The 23,186-nt window shown below is 45.1% G+C and overlaps 2 protein-coding genes across 3 annotated transcripts in view; both read right to left on the bottom strand.

Moving 5' to 3' along the window:
* Positions 1–854: 854 nt before the first annotated feature.
* On the bottom strand, positions 855–18,540 carry CRTAM (cytotoxic and regulatory T cell molecule). Of its 2 annotated transcripts, none has more exons than XM_083588822.1 (12): positions 17,868–18,540; positions 14,292–14,441; positions 13,392–13,544; positions 12,328–12,471; positions 10,371–10,526; positions 8,114–8,188; positions 4,894–4,992; positions 3,793–3,891; positions 3,519–3,617; positions 2,953–3,096; positions 2,258–2,341; positions 855–1,205 (listed from the first exon to the last, which is right to left on the bottom strand). In XM_083588822.1, the coding sequence occupies exons 1-12, from the start codon at positions 17,920–17,922 to the stop codon at positions 1,072–1,074; spliced, it is 1,392 nt and encodes a 463-aa protein (XP_083444948.1). In that variant the 5' UTR covers positions 17,923–18,540; the 3' UTR covers positions 855–1,071. The 2 variants fall into 2 exon arrangements, with proteins under 2 accessions (XP_083444948.1, XP_083444947.1); XM_083588821.1 differs by having other exon boundaries at positions 3,519–3,620; positions 17,868–18,539.
* Positions 18,541–20,012: 1,472 nt separating this feature from the next.
* Positions 20,013–23,186, bottom strand: part of UBASH3B (ubiquitin associated and SH3 domain containing B) — a 79,736-nt gene continuing 76,562 nt past the window's right edge. The window contains exon 15 of the mRNA XM_083588619.1: positions 20,013–23,172. The gene's annotated coding sequence lies outside the window, so the exon portion shown is untranslated. The remainder of the gene's footprint in view (positions 23,173–23,186) is intronic.

A 23,186-nucleotide genomic window follows, 5' to 3' on the forward strand; every position in this document is an offset into this window, starting at 1 on the left:
CTTTTTTCTCTGCGGATCAAGATAAGCTGATGGCAGCGGAGAATTTTAAACACCTGGCTACTGAAAATTGAAATAAGCACCCACGATGATGCATTCTATGTTTTAAATTGGATAGTTTTTAATTTTCGTCTGCTTGTGATTATATATATATGTATGCGTTTTGTGCACAAACCCTTATAGTTGGCAGCGGATACAGATATCTGTCTTGACAGAAATGGAAATGGCAGGAGCGGTTCCCTTTCCTCTCTCACAATAGGGAAAAGCCTCGTTTAAAACCCGCGTGGTGCACGGCAGACTGGGCTAGTCCAAGATATTTTGCTGCCTGAGGCAGAACAGCAAACGGTGCCCCTTTTCCAAGTCAAAGCGTTCTCCCACCCAGATTTAGCAGCTGAGAACAGAAAACCCTGCAAGTGCCTCTCGTTGGGGTTAAAAAGAAAATAGCAATACATTAAATAGCTTAGCAATTTTTGCCCCTTCATGACACCCAATGTCAGCTACCTTTGTCACCCACCTCATTCTGCCTAACAATAGTGCTGGCCCCAGAGGCAATGTACAATGCTTTTGTAGTGGGCTGTGTTCCCGCCACAACCCATTGGGCTCGGAGGGGGAGTGACTGGCCCAAGGTCACCCAGGGCTTCCAACAAACTCAAACCACAGCCAGACACCAGATAAGTCACTTCAGGTCTTCCCATCTGCAATATGGGGATAATTATTCTGACCTGTACTGCATTGTTGGGAGGGTTTACTGGGGAAATGTGTGAACTGGCAGCTTGTATGCTCCAAAGTGCTAAGTATTGTATTTATTGAGATGCTGCCTTCGTCATAACATATACAAGCTGCAGATTCTCAACAGCTTTTGCGGTATGGTTGTCTTTTTATTTACAACACAATTAGCCCAGCTTGAACCCCGCGTTTATGAATCAGTTGTTTCCGCTGGTTTGAAATCCTGTTGAAAATGTTGATTTTGAAGTGTTTTTCACAGAAAGGTGAATATTTAGCCACAGGCTAAATAAAGTGAATGCCGTCCTGCGCCATTGTACATAGTCCAATACTGTCAGTAGGGAGTGATGCTCACAGGTCAGTTTCCTTAACGGAAGGCAAATGTTTTTCAAAGACTGATGAATCTTGACTCCCCTCTGAATTCTTCACTGTCCTTGTGCACGATCCTCCAATTACATATTTCTTACTGATCTTCCAAGGGATAACTGGATAAAAAAATAAAACAAATATGTATTGCTCTTGCCCATCATACAGAGTGCTTATTTTGCCATGTAATATGACATGACGTTATCTCTGTCAGCCATTACTGAAATCAGAACCTATTCATATATTTTGAAGCAATCTGGGACCTAAAATTGTATTTATTATTATTTCTTGCAGTTACGTCCCAACTTTTTCTCCGAGCAGCTGAAGGTGGTGGATAAGGCTTTCTCCATTCTCATTTAATCCTTGCAACAACAACCCTGTAAGGTAGATTAGACTGGCCCAAGGTCACCCGGTCAGTTTATTGGCTCCGTTGGAGATTCAAACCCTGGTTTCCCAGGTCCCAGTCCAACACTGTGACCACTACACTGACCTTGCCACATGAGTTGTCAGGTGCCAAGGACCTTTTCACATCAGGAAGATTCCCTCCCTTGAGAATGCCATTTCGTCCCCTCTCTCTTGCTGCCTTCAGATGAACCCTCCCCCTTTTTTATTCTTTTAAACTTTTGTTGATTTTACTGATGGCTGTACTGATGCTGTTTTAAAAATACAGTCGTACCTTGGAAGTCGAACAGAATCCTTTCTGGAAGTCCGTTTGACTTCCAAAACTCCTGCAGCCAATCGGAAGCCACAGAAGCAGCGCCGGATGTTCGGCTTCTGAAAATCGTTCAAAAACCGGAACATTCACTCCCGGGTTTTGATCGTTTGGGAGCCAATTTGTTTGGGAGCCAAGGCGTTCAGGATCCAAGGTATGACTGTATTGGAATTTATTTCATCGTATCATTTATTCCATCTCCCTTTTAAAATTGTAACCCCTTTTTGTACACACTTTCTTTGTGTCCTTTCTGGACATAGGCCTTGAATTGTGGGGTTTGTGGTACAACTTTGTTTTCATGGATCCATTGCTTTGGAACACTTGTATAAACTGAGAACAAAAATACGATTAGACTTTAATCCCTAGTTGATCCATCAGCTATTACCTTGGTTGCATTTCTTAATTCAGATCATTCCCTCTGCCCCCATCCACACAAACACAAAAAATTTCCATGCTTACCATTTCTATTCTTCTCCTGCCCACGGTTCTCTTCATTTGGCCGAGATTTGTTACTTTCAAGCGTCTGATCCGAAACTTCAGTTTCTACATAGGTGACATTTGGAAAGGAAAATAATGAGCAGCAGCAGTGTGTGGGGTGTGTGTGTGTGTGTGTGTGTGTGTGTGACATTTCTTCACAAAGAGGCAGGGGTCAATTGCAATCTGAAGCCCCACTGAATTCATTGGGATTTACTACCAGGTAAGTGTGCATAAAGGGACGCGGGTGGCACTGTGAGTTAAACCACAGAGCCTAGGGCTTCCTGATCAGAAGGTTGGCGGTTCAAATTCCCGCAACTGGGTGAGCTCCCATTGCTCAGTCCCTGCTCCTGCCAACTTAGCAGTTCAAAAGCACGAAGTGCAAGTAGATAAATAGGTACCACTGCGACGGGAAGGTAAATGGTGTTTCCGTGCACTGCTCTGGTTTCGCCAGAAGCGGCTTAGTCATGCTGGCCACGCTGTACGCCGGCTCCCTCGGCCAGTAAAGCGAGATGAGCGCTGCAACCCCAGAGTCATCCACAACTGGACCTAATGGTCAGGGGTCCCTTTACCTTAAGTGTGCATAATGACAGTCCTACCCCCTGCACTGCTTTTGGGAGGGGAGGGGTTGTCAAAGCATCCAAAATGCACACTCTGTTCATTTGTTTGTCCTCTCTAACCTTTTTTCCATTCTCTGTGTGCCTTCCACAGTTTCACCACAAAAAGCAGGACAATGATGAAGAGAGCAGAAAGTAACACCGTCACAAGGATGGGAAGCAAAAGGCTTGCTCGTTTCACAATTCCTTCATGTGTAAGGTTTGTTCCTGTTAACAAACAAACAAAAGAAAACAAAAGAAAAAATGTGAGCTTTCATGCCTTTGGTACATTGTCCTCTGAGTGTTGTGGAAACATCATATTTCTGTAACAGCCATGGTTCCTTTAGGGGCAATATCTGATGGATCCCCACCAGCAAACAAATTAACAACAGTGCACTGGGTTGGTTGCAAAGTTTCTCTTCAGCAGGTAGAATGAGTTTTTGGTCACTTCCAGATGACCCGTCTATTGAGTGTTTCCAAAAAGTTTAGATGTTTTTATTGAGCATTCATTCCAGATGTTGGACTACAACTCCCATAATTCCTGACCATTGGCCATGCTGGATTGGGTGATGGGAACCGGAGTCCAAAACATATGTAGGGCACCACACTGACTACCTGTACATCAGGATGTTAACTTTTCACTAACTTACCAATTGTTCTCTGAGAAGTCAGAGTTGCTGGGTCAGAACCTGGATACGGTGTTTGTGTACTAGAATTTCCTTCTGTCACATTGGATATTTTATCTGATCCTGCTGAATTGAAAAAAAGAAGGTTTATTCCTTTCACATCCTGAGAGGAGTGAATATAGCAATGCTGACATTACAGTGAATAGCTTGAAATAACCTGTATATTTAAGGATTAGCAGCAGAAGTTAATTCCATTTTTCCATTTGGAAACGATTATTTTAATATTATTTCAGCATACCTTTAGTGGCATAAGAATTCAGGGTTGCTGCTCCCCCAGTTGGAGACAGAGTTGGTATACTAAGGTTTTCTTCTGTCGCATTTAATATTTTTTCTGAACCTGGAGAAAATGAAAAGAGAAGTGTTGTTCCTTTAATTCCCAAGCAAAAATTTAAGAACTCATAAAGAATCCTACTAGCTCAGCCTCAGACCAGTGCTCCAGCTAGGTCAGCATCCTGTTACCATGATGGCCACTGGATGCCTCTGGAAATAATAGAATTGTAGAGTTGGAAGGGACCACAAGGGTCATCTATGCCAACCCCCTGCAATGCAGGAAACTTTTGCCTAACATGGGACTCAAACCCACAACCCTGAGATTAAGAACCTCATGCCCACAAGCAGGTCATAAAGGCTTCTCCTGCTGTTGCTTTGTGCTGGTATACTGCCTCTGAACTGGGAGGTTCTATTTAACTATCTGAACAAATAGGCACCAATAGCTTCAGCCTCCATGAATTTGCCTAATCCACTTTTCAAGACGTCTAGACTGGTAACTATCACCACATCTAAAAGCAACGAACTATCCAATGTTCGGACACGGGTGGCGCTGTGGATTAAACCACAGAGCCTAGGACTTGCCGATCAGAAGGTCGGCGGTTTGAATCCCCCCCCCCAACGGGGTGAGCTCCCGTTGCTCGGTCCCTGCTCCTGCCAACCTAGCAGTTCGAAAGCACGTCAAAGTGCAAGTAGATAAATAGGTACCGCTCCGGCAGGAAGGTAAACGGCGTTTCTGTGCGCTGCTCTGGTTCTCCAGAAGCGGCTTAGTCATGCTGGCCACATGACCTGGAAGCTGTACGCCGGCTCCTTCAGCCAATAAAGCGAGATGAGAGCCGCAACCCCAGAGTCGGCCACGACTGGACCTAATGGTCAGGGGTCCCTTTACCCTTTACCTTTACCCAATGTTCTGCATCAAGCAAAAGAGTCATTTCTTTTGGTGACCCGAATGTAAAATGCTGCAATACTGATATTCCAGGAGATGAAGTAAGCTGCATGTGGTTGGGTTATCATCGGAAATCAACTTCATTTTTTAACGTCAGGAAATAATTGTTAAACTGCTTCATCATACCATTGGTAGCAATAGAATTCAGAGTTGCTGCTGCAGCGCTTGTGTGTGGTGTTTGTGTCCCAGGGCTTCCTTCTGTAATATTTAATGCTTCGCCTGGCCCTGTTGAAATAATAAAAAAGAATTTTTAAAAAGTCTTCTTCCCCCTTTTCTTACCCCAGGACCATGGGGGGGGGGGCTGGTGCCCATTGGGACTGGTTGGGCAGAAGGCTGGGAGGCTGACAGTAGGGGGAGCCAGAGCTAATGACAGTCACAGCAAACCCATTCTAGCTTTGTCCCAAACCTCCTCCTTACTGAGTTTTATATGGTCAGTAGTAAGACTAAGGGCTTCTCCATACTGCCTCTTGTCCCACTGCTTCCCCCCAGGGAATAGCGCTCTTTAGTGCTCAGTCGGAGCAAACAGCAATTCAGGTTTTCTCTGATTTAGCTCTAAGGTGTGGGCTTTTCCTATGAAAGGAGGGAGGCAAGGGGAAAACCACTCAGACCTGTGCTTTCTAGGCTTGGGACAAGCAGAAGAGTGGGTGAATCCTAAGGAGGAGGAAGTGGATGTCCAGTGCCACCCTCTAGACTGGTTGAATCATTGGAAATCCTAATAACATCTCTGAATGAGTTTTCAAAACAACAATTCACAGTGTGAAAACAACCCAGGGAGCCCTTTGCTGCAACCTGGTTTCATAAGGAATGCAGAGATCTCAAAGCACACATCTGGAATATCTTCCACCCACACCGTAAGGAAGAAGCCACCGCCCAGAATATTTCAGGTCCCAAAACTTACTGCAGCACCTTATTTTTTAAAAAGACGAAGATCTGAACATACCAACAAACAACAGGAACAACTCCACTACATATGCCATAACCTCAAACGATAAAAGGAGATTCTGGCCCTTAGTTTCTGGGGCATTTAACACTAATGACTTATCCTCTCCACCTGTTCCACCTAATGGTTGGTACCACCACTTTTCAAGTGTTTTGCATGAGGATCATTCCAATGGGACAGCTTGTTATCATTCTATGCAAATCGATGCCCCCAAGTGGCCCCCAGTTTCATCAGATGAAATAAAAATCTTAATAGGCCAGCAACAGAAAGTCACTGGCCCAGATGGCATAGGTCCCAATGTTCTTAAACTAGACCCTGACTGGTGGGCTCCCTTGCTGGCCAACCTATTCACAAGGGTAGATAGGACTGGACTTTTTATGCCAGAGGCATGGACAGGCGTAATCATTCCAATATACAAAAAGGAAGAGCGCACATTACCATCCAACTACGGACCAATAAGCCTCCTCTCCATAGTGGGGAAGCTATGTGCTAAACATCTTCTGGGAAAGCTTACCCAGGGGATGATTGATTGATTGATTGATTGATTGATTAACTGGTTGCAAATAAGAAGTCAGGTAGTTGGGGGCAGACTGAAGTTGGTGGGGCACCCTAACAGACCAGCCTCCACTGTGCAGGATGAATGTCAGAAAAGCCCTGACAGATCAGATCAGAAGTTCCACCTAAGCCAGAACCCTCTTTTGCACAGTGACGCACTGGACCCTCCATGGGGACCACAGGCAAAGCTTGAAGAAGCAATGGCCTCCCCCTCCTCCTTTTGTTTCCCATTGGCTAATGCAGCCATCGACAGACCTATCCCCTTCAAATTGCCCAATGCCCTTTGAAAGCCACCAGTTCCCTCTAATAATGAACACAAGTAGTGAGCACCTATAGGATTAGGACTAAAATGGAGCCATGGGAAAAGGAGTTGGCTGTATCAGCATGCTCTGGAGAACCCCGACATTTGCAGAAGTATAAAAAGCAAAGTTTAAAAAACCAAGCTCTCAAAATAAAACAACTCATTGCAGACTGAACAGATCCGATTGTCCATGTACAGTGGTACTTCAGTTCTCAAACGTAATCTGTTCCGGAAGACTGTTCAACTTCCGAAACGTTCGAAAACCAAGGCGCAAAGGGCTGGCTGCAAGTTCAATTGAGAAAATTGAAAAACATACAGCGGAAGCCGTTCAACTTCTGAAAATGGAAAATGGAAGCATTTACTTCTGGGTTTTCAGCGTTCGAAAACCAAAACATTCAGCTTCCAAGATGCCCGAAAACCAAGGTACCACTCCAGGTGGAAAAATCAAAACTGGAGACAGAACTATTAGAATCCAAAACTAAGAATTTGTCAAAAATGTATAACTTGCTGCTGGAATGGAATACACAGGATGAAATAGTTAAATCAGCTATGATCAAGTGGGCACAAGATATTGGTCATAACATTATGTTTGAGGGCTGGGAACGGTTGTGGACCACCGGTATGAAATTTACGGCATGTAACGCCTTGAAAGAAAATATTATGAAAATGATTTATAGGTGGTACATGACTCCAGTCAAGCTCGCAAAAATTTACCACTTGCCTGATAATAAGTCTTGGAAATGTAAAGAGACTGAAGGTACATTCTTTCACCTTTGGTGGACTTGCGCAAGGATTAAGGCTTTCTGGGAAATGATTTATAATGAAATGAAAAAGGTATTTAAATATACCTTCCTGAAGAAACCAGAGGCCTTTCTCCTGGGTATGGTCGGCCAATTGGTGCCAAAGAAGGACAGAACATTTTTTATGTATGCTACAACAGCAGCAAGAATACTCATTGCAAAGTATTGGAAGACACAAGATCTACCCACCGTGGAAGAATGGCAGATGAAAGTGATAGACTATATGGGACTGGCAGAAATGACCGGCAGAGTCCGAGACCAGGGAAAAGAGACGGCGGAAGAAGATTGGAAGAAATTTAAGGACTATCTTAAGAAACATTGCAAAATTATTGAAGGCTAGAACGATGTTGATTCAGAAATTAAGGAGTTAAAAGCTGTAATGATTATGTGATTAAGAAAAGAAAGGTTAAAAAGTATATAGAAATTAGGGAAAGGATTTGCTGAATTGACTTAATTAGAGAATGGAATACAGAAAGGGGAGGTATGAGGAGGTCGGGAAAGTAAGTTTTATGAATATAAGGGATGGAAACTATACCTGTTTTGTATGTGTGTTCTTTCTTATTGTTTTTGTTTTTATTGTTCTGTTTATTCTGTTTTATATAAATTCCTAAACTTTAATAAATATAAAAAAAGAAAAGAAAACCAAGGTACCACTGCACTGGATTTGGGTGGGAAGGCAGGAAGTAGCATTGGATGACAAGAATGTAGTGAGTACATCACACCCCACAAAATGGTGGCGGCGTATTTTACCTTTATAATGGGGAAGGTTTTCTGGAGTTATCGTACTAACTGCAAGTGTTGTTGGGGTGAAGTCTGTGGTAGGCTCTGGAAAAGAGAAACATAATCATTCAGAATTTTCCTCATTTCCTCCATGTATGGTTGTGGTGCATATATTGTCGGATTCCCAACTGCCACCAGCATGGTTGAGGATTAGAAGTCATGATGGGAGCTGCAGTCCAACAAAGTCTGGAGGGACGCAGATTCCCCATCCCTGATGCACGGCATCAGAGCATCAACTGTACCTCCAATGGTGAAGGACACAGAACAAGGCCACCCCTCTTCTGCTCTCACATAATATTCAAACTCAGGGTCATTTATAGAACTCACTTTCACAAGAAATGGCAAGGGCACTTTCGTTGCCTTTAAAAGAGGGTTAGCAGAGATTAGGAATGGCACAACCTTCACTAGCTATTGCGTGGCAAGTCCCCTCCCCCCATGAGAAATGAAGACACTGGACACATTATTTAAGGTTAATGGGCATAAAAAGGCCACAACTTTATTGATTACAGAATTGAAAGGTATTGGCCTTAGGCATTGGCTCCTATCGTCTACCCGGCATGGAGACCGGGAAGGGTTGTCCACAAGCCGTGGGAGTCCTGTTGAAGTACGCCAACTAGGATCCCACGGGTGTCACCGCTCGGGGGCGTGCCGGGGGCCCTTACCTCCCTAGGTTTCGGACAAGGCAACGCCCCCCGGAGTCCTCTACCGGACTACCCTTTCCATTGGGGAAGGTGATGGCGCTTCCTTCCCCCCATTCATTTGCATAACAATTAACCCCTGCCAATGCCTAACCGCCAATACCATGGAAGTTGTGACGTTTGCTACGAGGTAGGCGAAAAAACCAAAAGGCTTGAAGTGTGCCAACTTGGAAAAATTCCTACCAGGCCCCTTGCGGCGACCAACCAAAGTCCATAGCAAGGTCATAGCTAGCTAATCCTAAAGGGTGGGTGGGATGGGAAAACCGCTCGGCTGGGAAAGGGAAAAGAGGGCAGTCCCCGGGCGTGCCTGGCCTTAAATGGGCGAGGCCCCGCCTCCCCGGCCCGCCGATTGGCAGACGGGGTGGAAGGCACGCCCGGGGATTCCCTGTCCACGCGGGGGCAAGATCCCGCCCCCGCGTGTGTGGGTGGAGGGTTTAGCCCGCAACCCCCTCTCCTCCCAGGAGGAAATGGCTTTGCGTGGCAAGTCCCCTCCCCCCATGAGAAATGAAGACACTGGACACATTATTTAAGGTTAATGGGCATAAAAAGGCCACAACTTTATTGATTACAGAATTGAAAGGTATTGGCCTTAGGCATTGGCTCCTATCGTCTACCTGGCATGGAGACCGGGAAGGGTTGTCCACAAGCCGTGGGAGTCCTGTTGAAGTACGCCAACTAGGATCCCACGGGTGTCACCGCTCGGGGGCGTGCCGGGGGCCCTTACCTCCCTAGGTTTCGGACAAGGCAACGCCCCCCGGAGTCCTCTACCGGACTACCCTTTCCATTGGGGAAGGTGATGGCGCTTCCTTCCCCCCATTCATTTGCATAACAATTAACCCCTGCCAATGCCTAACCGCCACTCGAGCAAGGCTCGCCGCCAATACCTTCAAACCTGCAACCAATTCCTAATCCCTGCTATGATTCTGCACAATAGCTAAATGGAGACTCTAGTTTCGCTGGTTGTCTAGCTCCTTGCACCTAGGCTAGGGAGCAAAAATGGAAGAAGGGCTATTTTCTTCACAACTTCCTGGAGTTATCCTGGAGGTTTCTGGTTGGCTATAGAAAGAAATAGAATGCTGGAAAAGTTGGGCCTTTGGTTTGAGATTCAGCTGAGCTATTATTACGCTCTCATGTTCTTCTGTTCTTAGTAAGCAACGAGGTTAGCATGGGGCCTGGCAAAATTCTGCCCTGGTTTTACTAATCTAGATTAATAGAATTGTAGAATTGGAAGGGATCCTGAGCACCATCTAGTCCAATAGCAGGAATATGCAGCTGTCCCGTATGAGGATCGAACCTGCAAGTTGGGCATTATCAGCACCCTGCTCTAACCAACTGAGCTAACTTGCTGCCATAATGTGGCAGCCCTTCCTTTTTAAAGCAGACTGCCACAATCTGTGCTATTGATTTGCCATTGAATGTATTTTGATGTGAAGAGGACAGAATTTGTGCCTTCTCTCCTCTCGGTATTGCTCGGTCTTGAACACTGATGCACAGAGCCATCTCAGCAACACTGCACATTTGGCACTTACCATTGTGCCCAAGGTGTAAATTTGCTGTTAAATTTCCTCCTCGGAGAGCTTTGTGATGAATAACACAAGTAACGCCAGACTTCTGGGTGTAGGTGTGGACTGTGAGGGTGCTAGTTGAATTCCATTTCTTCTCTTCCAGCTGGTGTTTAGTATCACCTAAAATGCATTTGGGATTACAAGGAAGGAAATAATTCCTATGGATGGTTTTAAGAAAAGGAACGGCAAGCAATTAAAACTTTTTGAACTTTAGTTGACAGCTAGAGACCTGCCAATTCTCTGTTTTCCTTTCTCCCTCCAACTCCTTCCTGTTGCCTTTTCTCCCCCTCCTTCTTCTCTCAGAACACTCCTGTCTCCAAGCTTGCTTTATTTGGAGCCCCTTATAATTTGATCCCTCCTTTGCTGGGTTCTTCCCGCGTTGCCCTTTCGGAGAATCACCATAACGAAAACAATCACTGCCAGAAAGCCCTTTCAAATTGGCCATCTGTAACAGGCAGGCAGGCAAGCCAGTCACTCTGTGTCAGGGAACTGTCATCTGAGACGAAGGAGGTGAAAGGGCTCATGGAGGGTGAGAGAGACCACTCAGCGGAGGAGGGGACCAGCAGGGGGAGAAGTGGAGTTACAAGGGAAAGTGAGTCGGAGGGAGAGCTCAGAGATACTTCAAGCGGGAACAGTGGAGAGGTTTCAGGACCTCCCGTAGGCACACCCACTCCTCGGCGGAAACTGTCACGCCGAGAGTCCAGAAGACGCGTTTCCGTCAAGGAGCTTTTATGCTGGAAGAAGTTCCGTAAACGCCCACTGTCCGATGCAACGAGCGATTGATGGAGCCATGCTTAAGGAGCTCCATCACAGACAGAGGTTTGGGAACTTAGCCAAGCTCTGAGGGATCAGGATTTTACGCACAAGCAGCTCACCATCCCATCACACTCTGAGAGTCTCTGGTCCTGACTGGACCACCACAAAATCCCTTATAGTGCCTTACCATATTGATCTATTCAGAATGAATGGGACATTTGAAATTCTAAACCTGTCTCAGGCACAGTATCTAGAACAGGGACGGGGAACATTTTTTAGCCCAAGGGTCACACTCCCTTGTGGGTATCCCTTCAGGGGCAGCATCACAGTAGTGTGTAGGGGCAGTGCCAAAAGTGGGGGAACCACTTGGTACACAGTAGGCTACATTCCGGCTGTGCAAAAGGTGGCATTATCCAGAGTTCGAGGACATATTCCATCCAGGCAGAAGCATCAGAAAAAACAGGAAGAACTGTTTGACAGTGGAATGTTCTCCCTCAGAAGGTTGTGGACTCTCCTTCCTTGGAGGTTTTTAAGCAGAGGTTGGATGGCCATCTGTCATGGATGCTTTAGCTGAGATTTCTGCATTGCAGGGGGTGGGTGGGCTAGGTGATCCATGAGGTCCTTTCCAACTCTACAATTCCATGATTCTATGATTCACTCAAGAGAGGGGTGGTGTGAAGTGAGCCCAGGGACAGTGCATGGCCTGAGGGAGTGCTGAGGGCCAGACACAGATGCCTACACAACCACATTTGGCCCCAAATCCAGATGATCCTTATCCTTGATCTGGATTGTTAATTTCAACACAAACTCTACCAGCATTTGCTTCTAAAAAAATTATGAAGACCTGGGAGGAAAGTCTTTAAAAATGTATTTGGAAGAGAAAGGGAAACCAGAAAGGGGGAAAAGATTCCTGCATTGCAGGGGGTTAGATTAGATGACCCTCGTGGTCCCATCCAAATCTACAATTCTATGATTAGTGTATCCGAACGCAGTTACTAAAAGGTGATTTTATGGAATAAAATTTGGTTATTGTGCATGCAAATTTGCTTCAGCGAGACAAGGGCCAACCCATCATTCCTGACCAATGGAACCATCTGGTTCTAGAACGGCTTTTAAAAGACAAAATATACTCCACAAAGAAAGCAAGTGGAAAGCAAGTTCATACCAAAGAGTTCCATCCCATTGTCCAGCAGCCACGTAATTTGAGGAGAGGGTTTAGCACCCCAGGTGGAGCACCTTAACACCATCTTTTCCTCTTGATCGTGAACTCTGACCCTTGATGCTTCCAGCAGAGGTCTGGAAGGAGCAGCTGTAAGAAGACAGAATCAGATTTGAAGGTGACAGTCTCCCCACCACAACTTCATTATGGCAAAGAATGAAGGGTTTGCTTCAAATTTTTCAACATCTGCAGATAAGAGATGTTTTCCTAGGGAACAAGCCAAGGATCACAAGTCAACAACAAGCCATGGTTTCTGACTGGCTGGCAATCCTGATTATGAGGGTGCAACAAACCATAACCCCCAGCAACAGAAAGCCAAGCTTAATTTCAGCTTCCTGGTTAGTTTCTTAATTGACATTGTAAGAGAACTAGGGAGGTGTTCATGTTGAGTTCTGACACCTCTTTTTCTAGAAAAATAGCACTGCTTAGAGGTTTTCTGAAAACTGTGTTATTTAGACAGGCCTTTGAAGTGTGAATTTTCTTTCAACCAAGCCAAATTTATGGGTTTTAATACTGATGTTTTCTAGATGCTTTTCATACCACTGCAACTTGCGTGTGCAGCCACACTGCCTTGTTGCATTTCTTATGAGTGTGAGCTGTATAAACATTTAAACAAAGAAACAAATACATTTTAAACTTTTTGCTATTACTTTTAATTTGGCTGTTTTAACCTTTCTTTATCTCTTACTGTTAATTTCAATTAGCTTTTGATGTTTTCAGTTGCTTTTTAACGGATAATATCAATATTCCTTGTAAACTGGTTTCACTACAAACAAGTGGCATACAATTTTTGTCAAATAAATGAAATGCTGCTCATGCAAAATGAACCGGGATCAGCCAGCAACTCTGGCATCTTTGGAAGTGCAAATGCAGCCTCTGGTTTTCAGCTCCTGTCTTTGATCCCGAGATAGACAAGGAGTTCGTGGCTCCTGCTCAGCAGCTGTTGGCGGTTCCACTCTGACATCCCCCTTCCCATCACTGCGTCATCCACTGAAAGCCTGGAGGCTCACCTAAGACATTGACGTTCACCTGCTTCCTTCCGGTTGGTACCATGTAGTGGAGGCATGTATAGACTCCTTCATCGCGCACCGTGACGTTGGAGAGACGGACAGAGAAGTCAGCTCCTGAATGATGGACAAGTGTATACCTTGGATCTCTTATGCCTGCAAGAGAGATAAACAATGGGGGCAAGTCAGTAAAAGATTGCATAGCAGTGCATTAGGTTCTGCCTCATTATGAAGGGGAGTAATGGGCTGTGTTGCAGGGATAAGGGGGCAGAGGGAAGCATGCCTCCACTTTTAATCCAGGAAACCCTGTGCCCCAAGAATCAAAAGTATAGGCAAAACACTCCTGTAAAGTGGCATCTTTAAATACCTACCTATTGATTGATTGACTGCATTTACCGTACATTTTCTCCAAGGTGCTCAGGATGGTAGACATGGTTCTCCCTCTCCTCATTTAATCCTCAAAACAACCCTGTAAGGTAGGCTAAGCCAGGAGGCAGTGACTGGCCCAAGGTGAGCTTCATGGCCCAGTGGGAATCTGAACCCTGGTCTCCCAGGTCCTAGTTCAGCGCTCTAACCACTGCACCACACTTGTGGCACATGTTAGAGCCCACCTGAATGAACCGATCGTTGGAAAGAGTGGTGGGCTTTTTTTCCGTTCCTTTTGCAAATGTAGGGGTGGCATAATCAACCCGTTGGAAGGAATTGCTGTATTCACACATCCTAACCACTGCAAAGGGGGCCTTCATTGCATTGACTTCCTGCAGGAGTGTGGCTGTGAGTGAACCTGTCAAAACTGACTTGTGTTGGTGTGTGTGACTCATATCGCTGTTCCACGGGAAATCTCACTTGTTTCCTCTTTCCAGTGGAAATGTTATGGGGTCCCTGCCTTCCCCCAGCACCTACCTCGCTGGGTGTTCCTGAAGAAAATCACAAACCCACGTGGGTTTTTCCACTCCACGGCAGATCCGATGTCCCCAGCAACAGCGCAGCGTAGATCCAGATTTCCCCCCTCCACTACAGTTACGTTTTCAATGGGAGCTTCTTGAAAAGACCCTGCAAAAGGAAATGGATTTGTGAAGGGTCACTCCGAGCCGACAGCTCACTTTGGAGTGAGATAGAACAGCCCTCTCCTGTTTTAAAGAGCTGATATTTCACTTCAGCCACACACCTTTAAACAGGTGTTTATTTTCCACATCTGTGCACACAGCACAATGGCGAACTCAGGTGGTGAGTGCCACCAGCATTATAGCCAAACTGGGCCAAATGATTATGCTCAGGGGGGACTCTGAGGTTAAGTGCAATGAAAACAAAAAAACACACTCAAGAACCACCACCACAATTGCAGTGTAATGAGGGGAGAGCCTGTTTATTTGCCACAGAAAAATGAGTTGCAGCTGTAAAACAAAAAAACCCTGAAATAAGTGGTGAGCCCTATGTTGCAATTCACCATTTCAAGCCTTCTGTGACAAAGGTACACAACTTAGGTTGGGTTAGATAAAGGAGCATGCTTTATTTGCACTGAATTAGCCAGGCTGTCTCCTGACCAACACAACCAACGAACATCAGTTCTGCACTGTCTGGGTTAAGTCTGATTCTCAACCTGATTTATCTCACATGGTTGTGGTGACTACTAAAGGAGGCTGCCTTGAGGGATATGATATCTGACAGGGAAACAAGTAGGACTGCAACAAAATGGTGCAGCATTGAATGTTCCTGTTCAGAGTTCTAACCTTCTATGCTCCTTCCAGGATACTCCTCCTGTCCTCTCCCTACCCCAGCCATTCATTGCATTTATGTGGCACCTCCAGGCAATTTTCATAGATAAGAAAATGCAAAATACAATTAAAATGCAAGCCCTTAAGACAATAAATAAATAAACCACACAGCAGAAACTTAGCATGAAACTTAGCAGCTCAAACCATTAGCTAGTGTCCCATGAGCAGAGCAGACCACAAACCTTGCTCAATTCCTCACTGGACTGTTGTGTGTGTGTGGGGGGGGTGTTTCTTACCATTATTATGTTTTTTCTTTCTCTAAAGATTGCTTGTGCTTCTGCAAACCTTGGTGCTTTCCCCAAGCCTGCTGATTCCTCCCCCGCTTTGTGAGGAAGGTCCTGTTTTGGATGCATAAGGATTGCCGCTCATATAATTAAATTGTTAGGGTACATGAGAACCTTCTGAAGCTCTGACTTTAAAGGAAAACATTGCAAAGTTCACTGTATCAAGGCGGAGAAAGCTGTGCTTGTGGTTTTCTATGGGACCTTTCTATAACTTCACTGCTTCCTGCCACTAGCACCAGTGGGGGCAAAAATATATGCGTTCAAAAGCTTGAAACTAAAAGACAAAGGAAGCTTATGTGTGAGTGCACACAGCTTAGATTCATTGGTGCAAAAAACCCCAAAACTTTCCCATGTGAGGCATTAGAAAATCCAGGGTTACGACAGGCAACCCTAAGTGCCGTGTATATGGCCTAGACCATCAGGGTGCCATCAGTCTTCAGCTGGCTGGTTTGAAGGAACCTGCAGCTTGGTCGTAGCTTGATCTAAAGTGGATCACAGCAGTACTACCATACCAATGCATGGTAAAAAAAAAACTTGAGAAGTGGGGTCCCCAAGGTTTGTTTGGGTTCAAGGCAGTTCCAGTTAACACCCATGTAGTCATGTTTTTGTCTTTGTAGAAACACCCAGAGCAATGACAAACCTAGACAGCAATTTGAAAAGCAGAGACATCACCTTGTCAACAAAGGTCCGTATAGTTAAAGCTATGGTTTTCCCGTGGAAGTGAGAGCTGGACCATAAAGAAGGCTGATTGCCAAAGAATTGATGCTTTTGAATTATGGTGCTGGAGGAGACTCTTGAGAGTCCCATGGACTGCAAGAAGATCAAACCTATCCATTCTTAAGGAAATCAGCCCTGAGTGCTCACTGGAAGGACAGATCGTGAAGTTGAGGCTCCAATACTTTGGCCACCTCATGAGAAGAGAAGACTCCCTGGAAAAGACCCTGATGTTGGGAAAGATGGAGGGCACAAGGAGAAGGGGATGACAGAGGATGAGATGGGTGGACAGTGTTCTCGAAGATACCAGTATGAGTTTGACCAAACTGTGGGAGGCAGTGGAAGACAGGAGTGCCTGGCGTGCTCTGGTCCATGGGGTCATGAAGAGTCGGACACGACTAAACAGCAACAACAACAGAAACACCCAGAGCTGCTTCACAGCCCATTCCCCACCACAAACCGAGCTAGGTTCTGCATAGGCTTGGGAGAATAAGAGGTGGCAGTTGTCGGTTCGGCTCCCCAATTGGAAGCCTTTTGGTGATGCCTGGATCCTGTCCTCACACATCCAGCCATACCAGACTTACTGGAAAGACAATGCCTTCCCACCCCATTTCCTGAAAGGAGTGTGACTTGCCAAGCTGTTCAGCCTGGGGATCTAGTGTTTCCCTGTACAAGCTAATAGGAGGATAAAGCAAGGCTACTATGGGGAAGGTAGAGATGGCTTCTAACAAGCAGTCCAGGCACACAGTGAGGGAGGCAAGTGAGGGGCTATCCCAGCATGGCCTCGCCTGGTCCTCTTCTCTGCAGGCATCAGTGGGATACGCCTGGCAAGGGCCATGTCAGCTGACTGGGCTCCTCCCTGTGCGGGTGGGCAGGTGGTGCAGTGCAATCCTGCTTGGGTCCAGTGAGGGCGGGAGCGCTCCAGTGGCATCAGCAGCTTGCCTGCCCTGGGTACAAGCAACCCACGCTATGCCACTACAGGCAGGTGAGGCCAGGCTGAGATTGGTGGGGCAGTGGGACTACACACGTGAAATGGATTCTGTATTTATAAGATGTAACAGAGCCGCTGTTTGTAAGGATGAAAAAAGCAGTCAGCTGGAAGAACACTTTAACGGCAAGTGAAGGACGACAAGTGGACACTAAATAAGAAATGATGCAGTTATGGGAGGAAATGATCATTGTTTGCAACAGGAGCGGGAAACCTGATTTGAAGAAATTGTATTGAATTGAAGTAATTTGGTTTGATTTGTAATCATTTGGAAAATTAATAAAAATAATAATTTGAGATTGGTGGGGCAGGGCACTGTTTGCCCTGATGCACCAGACTCTGCTGCTCAAATTATCTTTGGGTAAAGGTGAGTATGGGTCTGAAAAAGTTGAAGTGTGTCACCCTAGACCATTTCCCAGAATCTTCTGGGTGTCCCGGTGCAGGGATGGCTCTCCCTGAACTTGGCAAGTTTGAACATCACCCAAATGAGCTCAGAGAGCTATTGGTGGTGTAGTGGTTAGAGCACTGGACCAGGACCTGGGAGACCTCAGCCATGAAGCTCACTGGATGACCGTAGGCCAGCCTCTCGCTCTCAGCCTACCTCACAGGGTTCTTGTGAGGATAAGATGGGGAGAACTACGTACATCACTTGGAGCTGCCCAGAAGAAAAGTGGGATACAAATGCAGTAAATAATAATAAATAGCTGTTGTGACCTACCTTGTAGCAGCTGCAGCAGCAAAGCCAGCTCAAAGAGTGCCGGGACGAGGGACATGTTGAGATGGTGACTGTTTCAAAGGCAGCCCCCAAGTTGCTACCAAAGAAACTTCCTCTTTGCTTCTGAAGTCAGGGGCCTGCAGCTGGCTCCTCCTTTTCAACAGGCTACCAAGTGCATGTGCCATGACCTCAGCAGTGACAGGATCTGCCCCATTTCCTCTCTCCCTTCACATCTTTCAGACGGGGGACACTTTCCTCTGCGGCTGAAGTCAAGAAAAGTTGTAGCCACTTGTTAGGCTGCTCTAAAATTAACTTTCTATGTGGGCAGTGCTGACATCAGACACCTCTGCTGATTCGTCTCTGAAGGCCAACATGTACTTCATCTTTCCTTGCTGCTTCATGTATGGAAAAGGCAAAACTATCTCACGCAATTTCCAGTTCAGCTTGTTCATTAAGGTGGTTGTGCATACTTGTGTTTACAGCGGTACTTCGGGTTACATATGCTTCAGGTTACATATGCTTCAGGTTACAGACTCTGCTAACCCAGAAATAGTGCTTCAGGTTAAGAACTTTGCTTCAGGACAAGAACAGAAATTGGGCTCCGGTGGTGCAGCAGCAGTGGGAGGCCCCATTAGCTAAAGTGGTGCTTCAGGTTAAGAACAGTTTCAGGTTAAGAACGGACCTCCAGAACGAATTAAGTACTTAACCCGAGGTACCACTCTATTTACCAAGCTGTGTTGGCCCGTTGGGATTCCCCCCCCCCAAGCTGCTTTATCAGAACTCCATATGGTAGGGTATCTCACAGAAAAGGGATGGTGAGAAATTAGGTTTGGATTTTCACAGGAGGAACCCCTCTCGTTTGCACTTCCTGAAATAACATGTGAATCGGAGAAAAAAGCACCGTCCTTTGAAACCCACGCTTCTCCAAATTTTGTGGTGCAGTTCCTCAGCCAAAAAGGGTGAGCAAAAATGCATCTAGTAAGAGGAAGCATGCTTAAAAATGCACATGTTCATGAAAATAACACACAAACAATGCATAATGCTGCAGAAATGTGACAAACAAGACGGGAGAAAAAGGGAAACCAAGAGAAACGGAAAGGAATAGATGCATTTGGCCATCCCAAGTTATGTAATGAAATACACTGGAGAGACAGTGTGGTGTAGTGGTTAGTGTCAGACTAGGACCTGGCAGAACAGAGTTCCAATCTCCACCCAGCCATGAAACTCTCTTGGTGACTTTGGCCAGTCACCAACTCTAGTCTACCTCACAGGATTGTTGTGAGGATAAAAATGGTGAGGAACAGAACCATGGACACCACTTTGAGCTCCTTGGAGGAAAGGTAAGATAGGAAACGTCATGATGTATAAATGACTAATGCCCTGCCTGTCTTGATCCTGCTACCAGTCAACACTACTGGCTGACTCACAGCAAAATCCTGAACATGCTTGCACAGAAGTAAAGTCCTACAGAGCTCAAGGGGGCTTTACACTCCAGTATGCGCACTTAAGATTGCAACTCCATAGTTTGGATATTATGAGAGGGGTTGAAGAATGTGTCTGTGTCTTGCACTTCCATCTTTTCCACAAAAATGTATCAAGCCTCCCTTAGTTTTAAGAACATAAAAGAACAGCCCTCTTAGATCAGGACAAAGATTAATCTAGTCCAGCATCCTGTTCTCACAGAACTCAACCAGACCCCATATGGGAAGCCCGAAAGAAGGGCCTGAATGCAAGAACACTCTCCCCACTTGTGATTCCCAGGCAAATGTCATTCCGAGGCACACCGCCTCCGACATTTCTCTAAATTGGAAGGTTTCCAATTTAGAGAAGTTTGGGAAAGTTTTTAATATTTAATGCTGTACTGTTTTTAACATTTGAATGGGAGCCGCCCAGAGTGGCTGGGGAAACTCAGCCAGATGGGTGGAGTATAAATAATAATAATAATAATAATAATAATAATAATAATAATAATAATAATAATAATTCCAGTGCTTCTATTTTTCCTTGCAGGGAAGGTTCTGCTCCACCTTTTGTCAACACACTCACCCCCTTTTCTGCAATCTTCCTGCCACCTGCTCCAAAACAGAAATTTGGTGGGAGAACACAACACTTTTGCAGAAGAAACAGCATGATTCAACACTTTCAAGCTTTGTGATTGTGAGAAACTCAGACGGAATACTTTTTATTATTATTGAAATCAATAATTTTCTAGTGGCAAAAACATGGAAGATGAGCAGTAACACAAAACATAAGCAGCAATTTTCCCTCTTCTTGTTTTTTTTTTTAAAGCATCCTAATGAAATCTTCTGGAGGAGGCAAAAGGTTTTCCCTTGGTATTGTAAAGCGCTTCTATAATTGGAAGTGTGTTGCCTTATTAGCACCAATTCCTCTAATGCAAAATCTTTCTCCACTCTGAAAATACTGGAAGTGCCAGTGGTATGGGTGTTATTTTTTTTTTTAGAAACCCAACATCTGAGAAGGAAAAGAAAAATCTTTAACATCCAAAAATATACTTTTGTACTGTACAATAGTCTTCCTCCCTCTTTGTCCATTTTCTGGAATTGAATTGGCTTTTTAAAATACACACTCTTCTGCATGCTTTCCCCAGAAGTAAATCCTATGATTTTCAGAGGTGCCTACTCCCATGTTAAGTGTGCATAGGACTGCAACCTAAATAGCCAAGAGAGCAAAAATGTGCACTGATCCAATCATTCCACAGGGAATGGGTCTCGTTTGATGTTATCAATAACATTCCGACAAGACCAGGGAACAAAATGTTCCGTTCGCGGCAGCATCTTGATGCATTTTGGACCATTGTATGCTGTTCAAACATACTTTTGTACAGTACATAATTAAGAGTTAACGACTCGCAAGCTATCAGTGCAAAGAACAACAACTGTCCCACCCTGGCAAGCTATCCCGCCCCCAGAATGAAATATACACCAGTAACCAACATTTTGGTCATGATTGTCATTCAGTTCATTAAAACTCTTCCTCAGAAAGCAGATCTGAAGAAGCCACAAACCAATTCATCCTCAGAATGTCTGTACATAGCCAAAAATAGTTTAAATTACATATGCATATATAGATATATAGATATATGTATTCCCAAAAATACCAGCAGCTAATAACAACTGCAAACAACACAGTTTGCTTTCCTGCTGTCATGTAACTTTTATCTCCCCGACTTTTCACTATACATCCCTGGTAAAAAATAATGCATTTGAGAATGTCCTGTGGCATTTTACATGTTAAATGTACACGTTGCGAGTTAAGGAAATATACATATTGCACTCAAACAGCATTCTGCCAACTCTGGTTTCAGTTTAGCGCCTTCTGTTCACTCTTTGAAAAAGCTCCCTATGGGAGCGGATTCTGTCCTGTATGTAAGATCAAATGCGACTTGAATTAATCCCAGCTGAAGCTGGCTGTGTGGCAAAGCTGTTGGCTGATTGGTCTGCCACTCATTCAGATCACCCAATCAGTATACACGGGGGGGTGTAGTTTTTTTTTTAAAAAAGCAAGTATGCATGGGTGGCAAGCTGAGGGAATGAAAGAAAGCAAACAGCTTGGTTAAAAAAGATCAGCAAATGTAGGGGGGACCTGTGGCCTTTCGGATGGGAGGTATGACTGACTATAACTTCCATTGTTCCTGAGCACTGGCTGTGTTGGGCAGAGCTAATGAGAACTGTGGTCCAAGGTGACACCAGGTTGGGAAAGTCTGCTTTAAATTATCATAGGAATGGAGATCTTGGGGCTCAGGGATGAAGCAAGTTGCAGTCTAAAACTACCAGAGCCCTACAGGTTCTCCACCATTGCCTTGAGCCACCTGCATCAAAGAAGGTTTTAAATGACATTAGTGGTTCCTCAAAGAAATAATTTGGTCAACAAATCTCAATGACACATCCGTCACTTCAGGGTAATACTCCAGGTAGCATTTGACAAACAGAGCTTTCATTATCCGAATTTGTTACTCAGTTTTTTTCCTATGTACTTGGGTTTGTCTTCCAGGAGAACTTATGGTAATGTTACCTCATGTAAACAGCAGGCCTATTTCACAGAGTTTCTGGTTCCCATAATGTTTTGGGTGCTCCTTAGAGATCACTGCATGTGGTAATCACATTATGAGGTGTAGCTACAGGCTTGTCAAGGCTCCAGGTTTGAGGGGATCCTTTAAGGCGCACTCTGGTAGGCCCCCTGCTGGGGTTACCTGGCAATGGCAGCAAATGAGGGCAGTGGCTGTAATGGTCCAATAGCTTTCCGGCAACATCTGGGTGTCTGGAAGCCACCATTTTAATTTCCCATAATGCTTTGGAATGTTTCTACAACGGGAGCATTGTGGAACATAAAAATGGTGGCCTGGAACTGGGCAAAAAAAGGTCTAATAGTTTCCCATGGCAGGTGTCAGTAGTGGGCCTTGTGGGGCACTGGGCCTCCAGAAGCTTCCCAGGGTTGCCAAATGGTGCCACTGGGCTTGACGACATGTACACAACAGCTCCCTCTTCCACACTTGCCAGGGCACATCTGATGAAACCAATGACTAACTCAGATTAATGTGATTTGCTGACTTGACTAAAGCACCCCAGTGGTCCTTTTGAAGACAGAGCTCACTTGCCAAGAGTGTTTTCTTACACTGCAAGTTTGGGAGTGCAAACTTCACAAAAATATAGGCTACGGTAATGTGAGAGTGTGCCCTGAGCAATAACGATAACAACAAACTCTCGGCTAATACTGGTCATTACTTTAAAAACTGGTTGTCTGCTAGGGTGGCCCTTTGTTCCTACTTTACGGAGTGTAGTCTTCTGTTTGAAGGGCTGTCCAGTCCAAATCCATTTTAATGATAAAAAATGCTAAGAAGGGAGAGCAGCTGAGGGGCCTTGAAGTTGCCCATCTACTGATAGCACCCGGACAGGAGATGGAAGAGGCACCCAGATCCCCTGGTCACAGTCTTCCCCATCATGGTGAGATGTACTTAATTTCTATTTCTCAACGTGCATCTATACATATAAATAAACAGATGCAAAGATTATGCAAATCAGTGCCCACTTTTGTCCTCTCTCCTTTTTTGGGGGGGGTGTGTGTCATGCATTTCTACTTTTTTTTGGCTCTATGAGTCCGAAAGGTGGCTTCTCTGGAATGGCGTGGCATTTGGATTCGGGCCTATTACAGAAAGGAATCGTCATATTGCAAGTAAAAAATGCAAATGGGGGAGAGGCATGCCCTTAACAGCCCTTGTCCAAGGGACTGGTCATCGTGCAAAAGACAAGGAAACATGGAAATAACCTGTAAACATGGGAAGCTGTCAGACCTATTGGGGTTACA

Source organism: Podarcis filfolensis (genome assembly GCF_964270895.1).
Source record: "Podarcis filfolensis genome assembly, chromosome: 15".
NCBI lineage: Eukaryota > Metazoa > Chordata > Lepidosauria > Squamata > Lacertidae > Podarcis > Podarcis filfolensis.

What these genes read in the sequence shown, in the direction of transcription:
- CRTAM (XM_083588821.1), bottom strand. Translation starts at nt 17,922, where the DNA reads ATGTCCCTCGTCCCGGCACTCTTTGAGCTGGCTTTGCTGCTGCAGCTG. An exon ending in CTTCAGGAACACCCAGCGAG is followed by an intron (nt 13,545 to 14,291) that starts GTAGGTGCTGGG and finishes TCTCTCTTGCAG; the next exon opens with GCATAAGAGATCCAAGGTAT. An exon ending in GAATTCTTATGCCACTAAAG is followed by an intron (nt 3,621 to 3,792) that starts GTATGCTGAAAT and finishes TTTTCAATTCAG; the next exon opens with CAGGATCAGATAAAATATCC.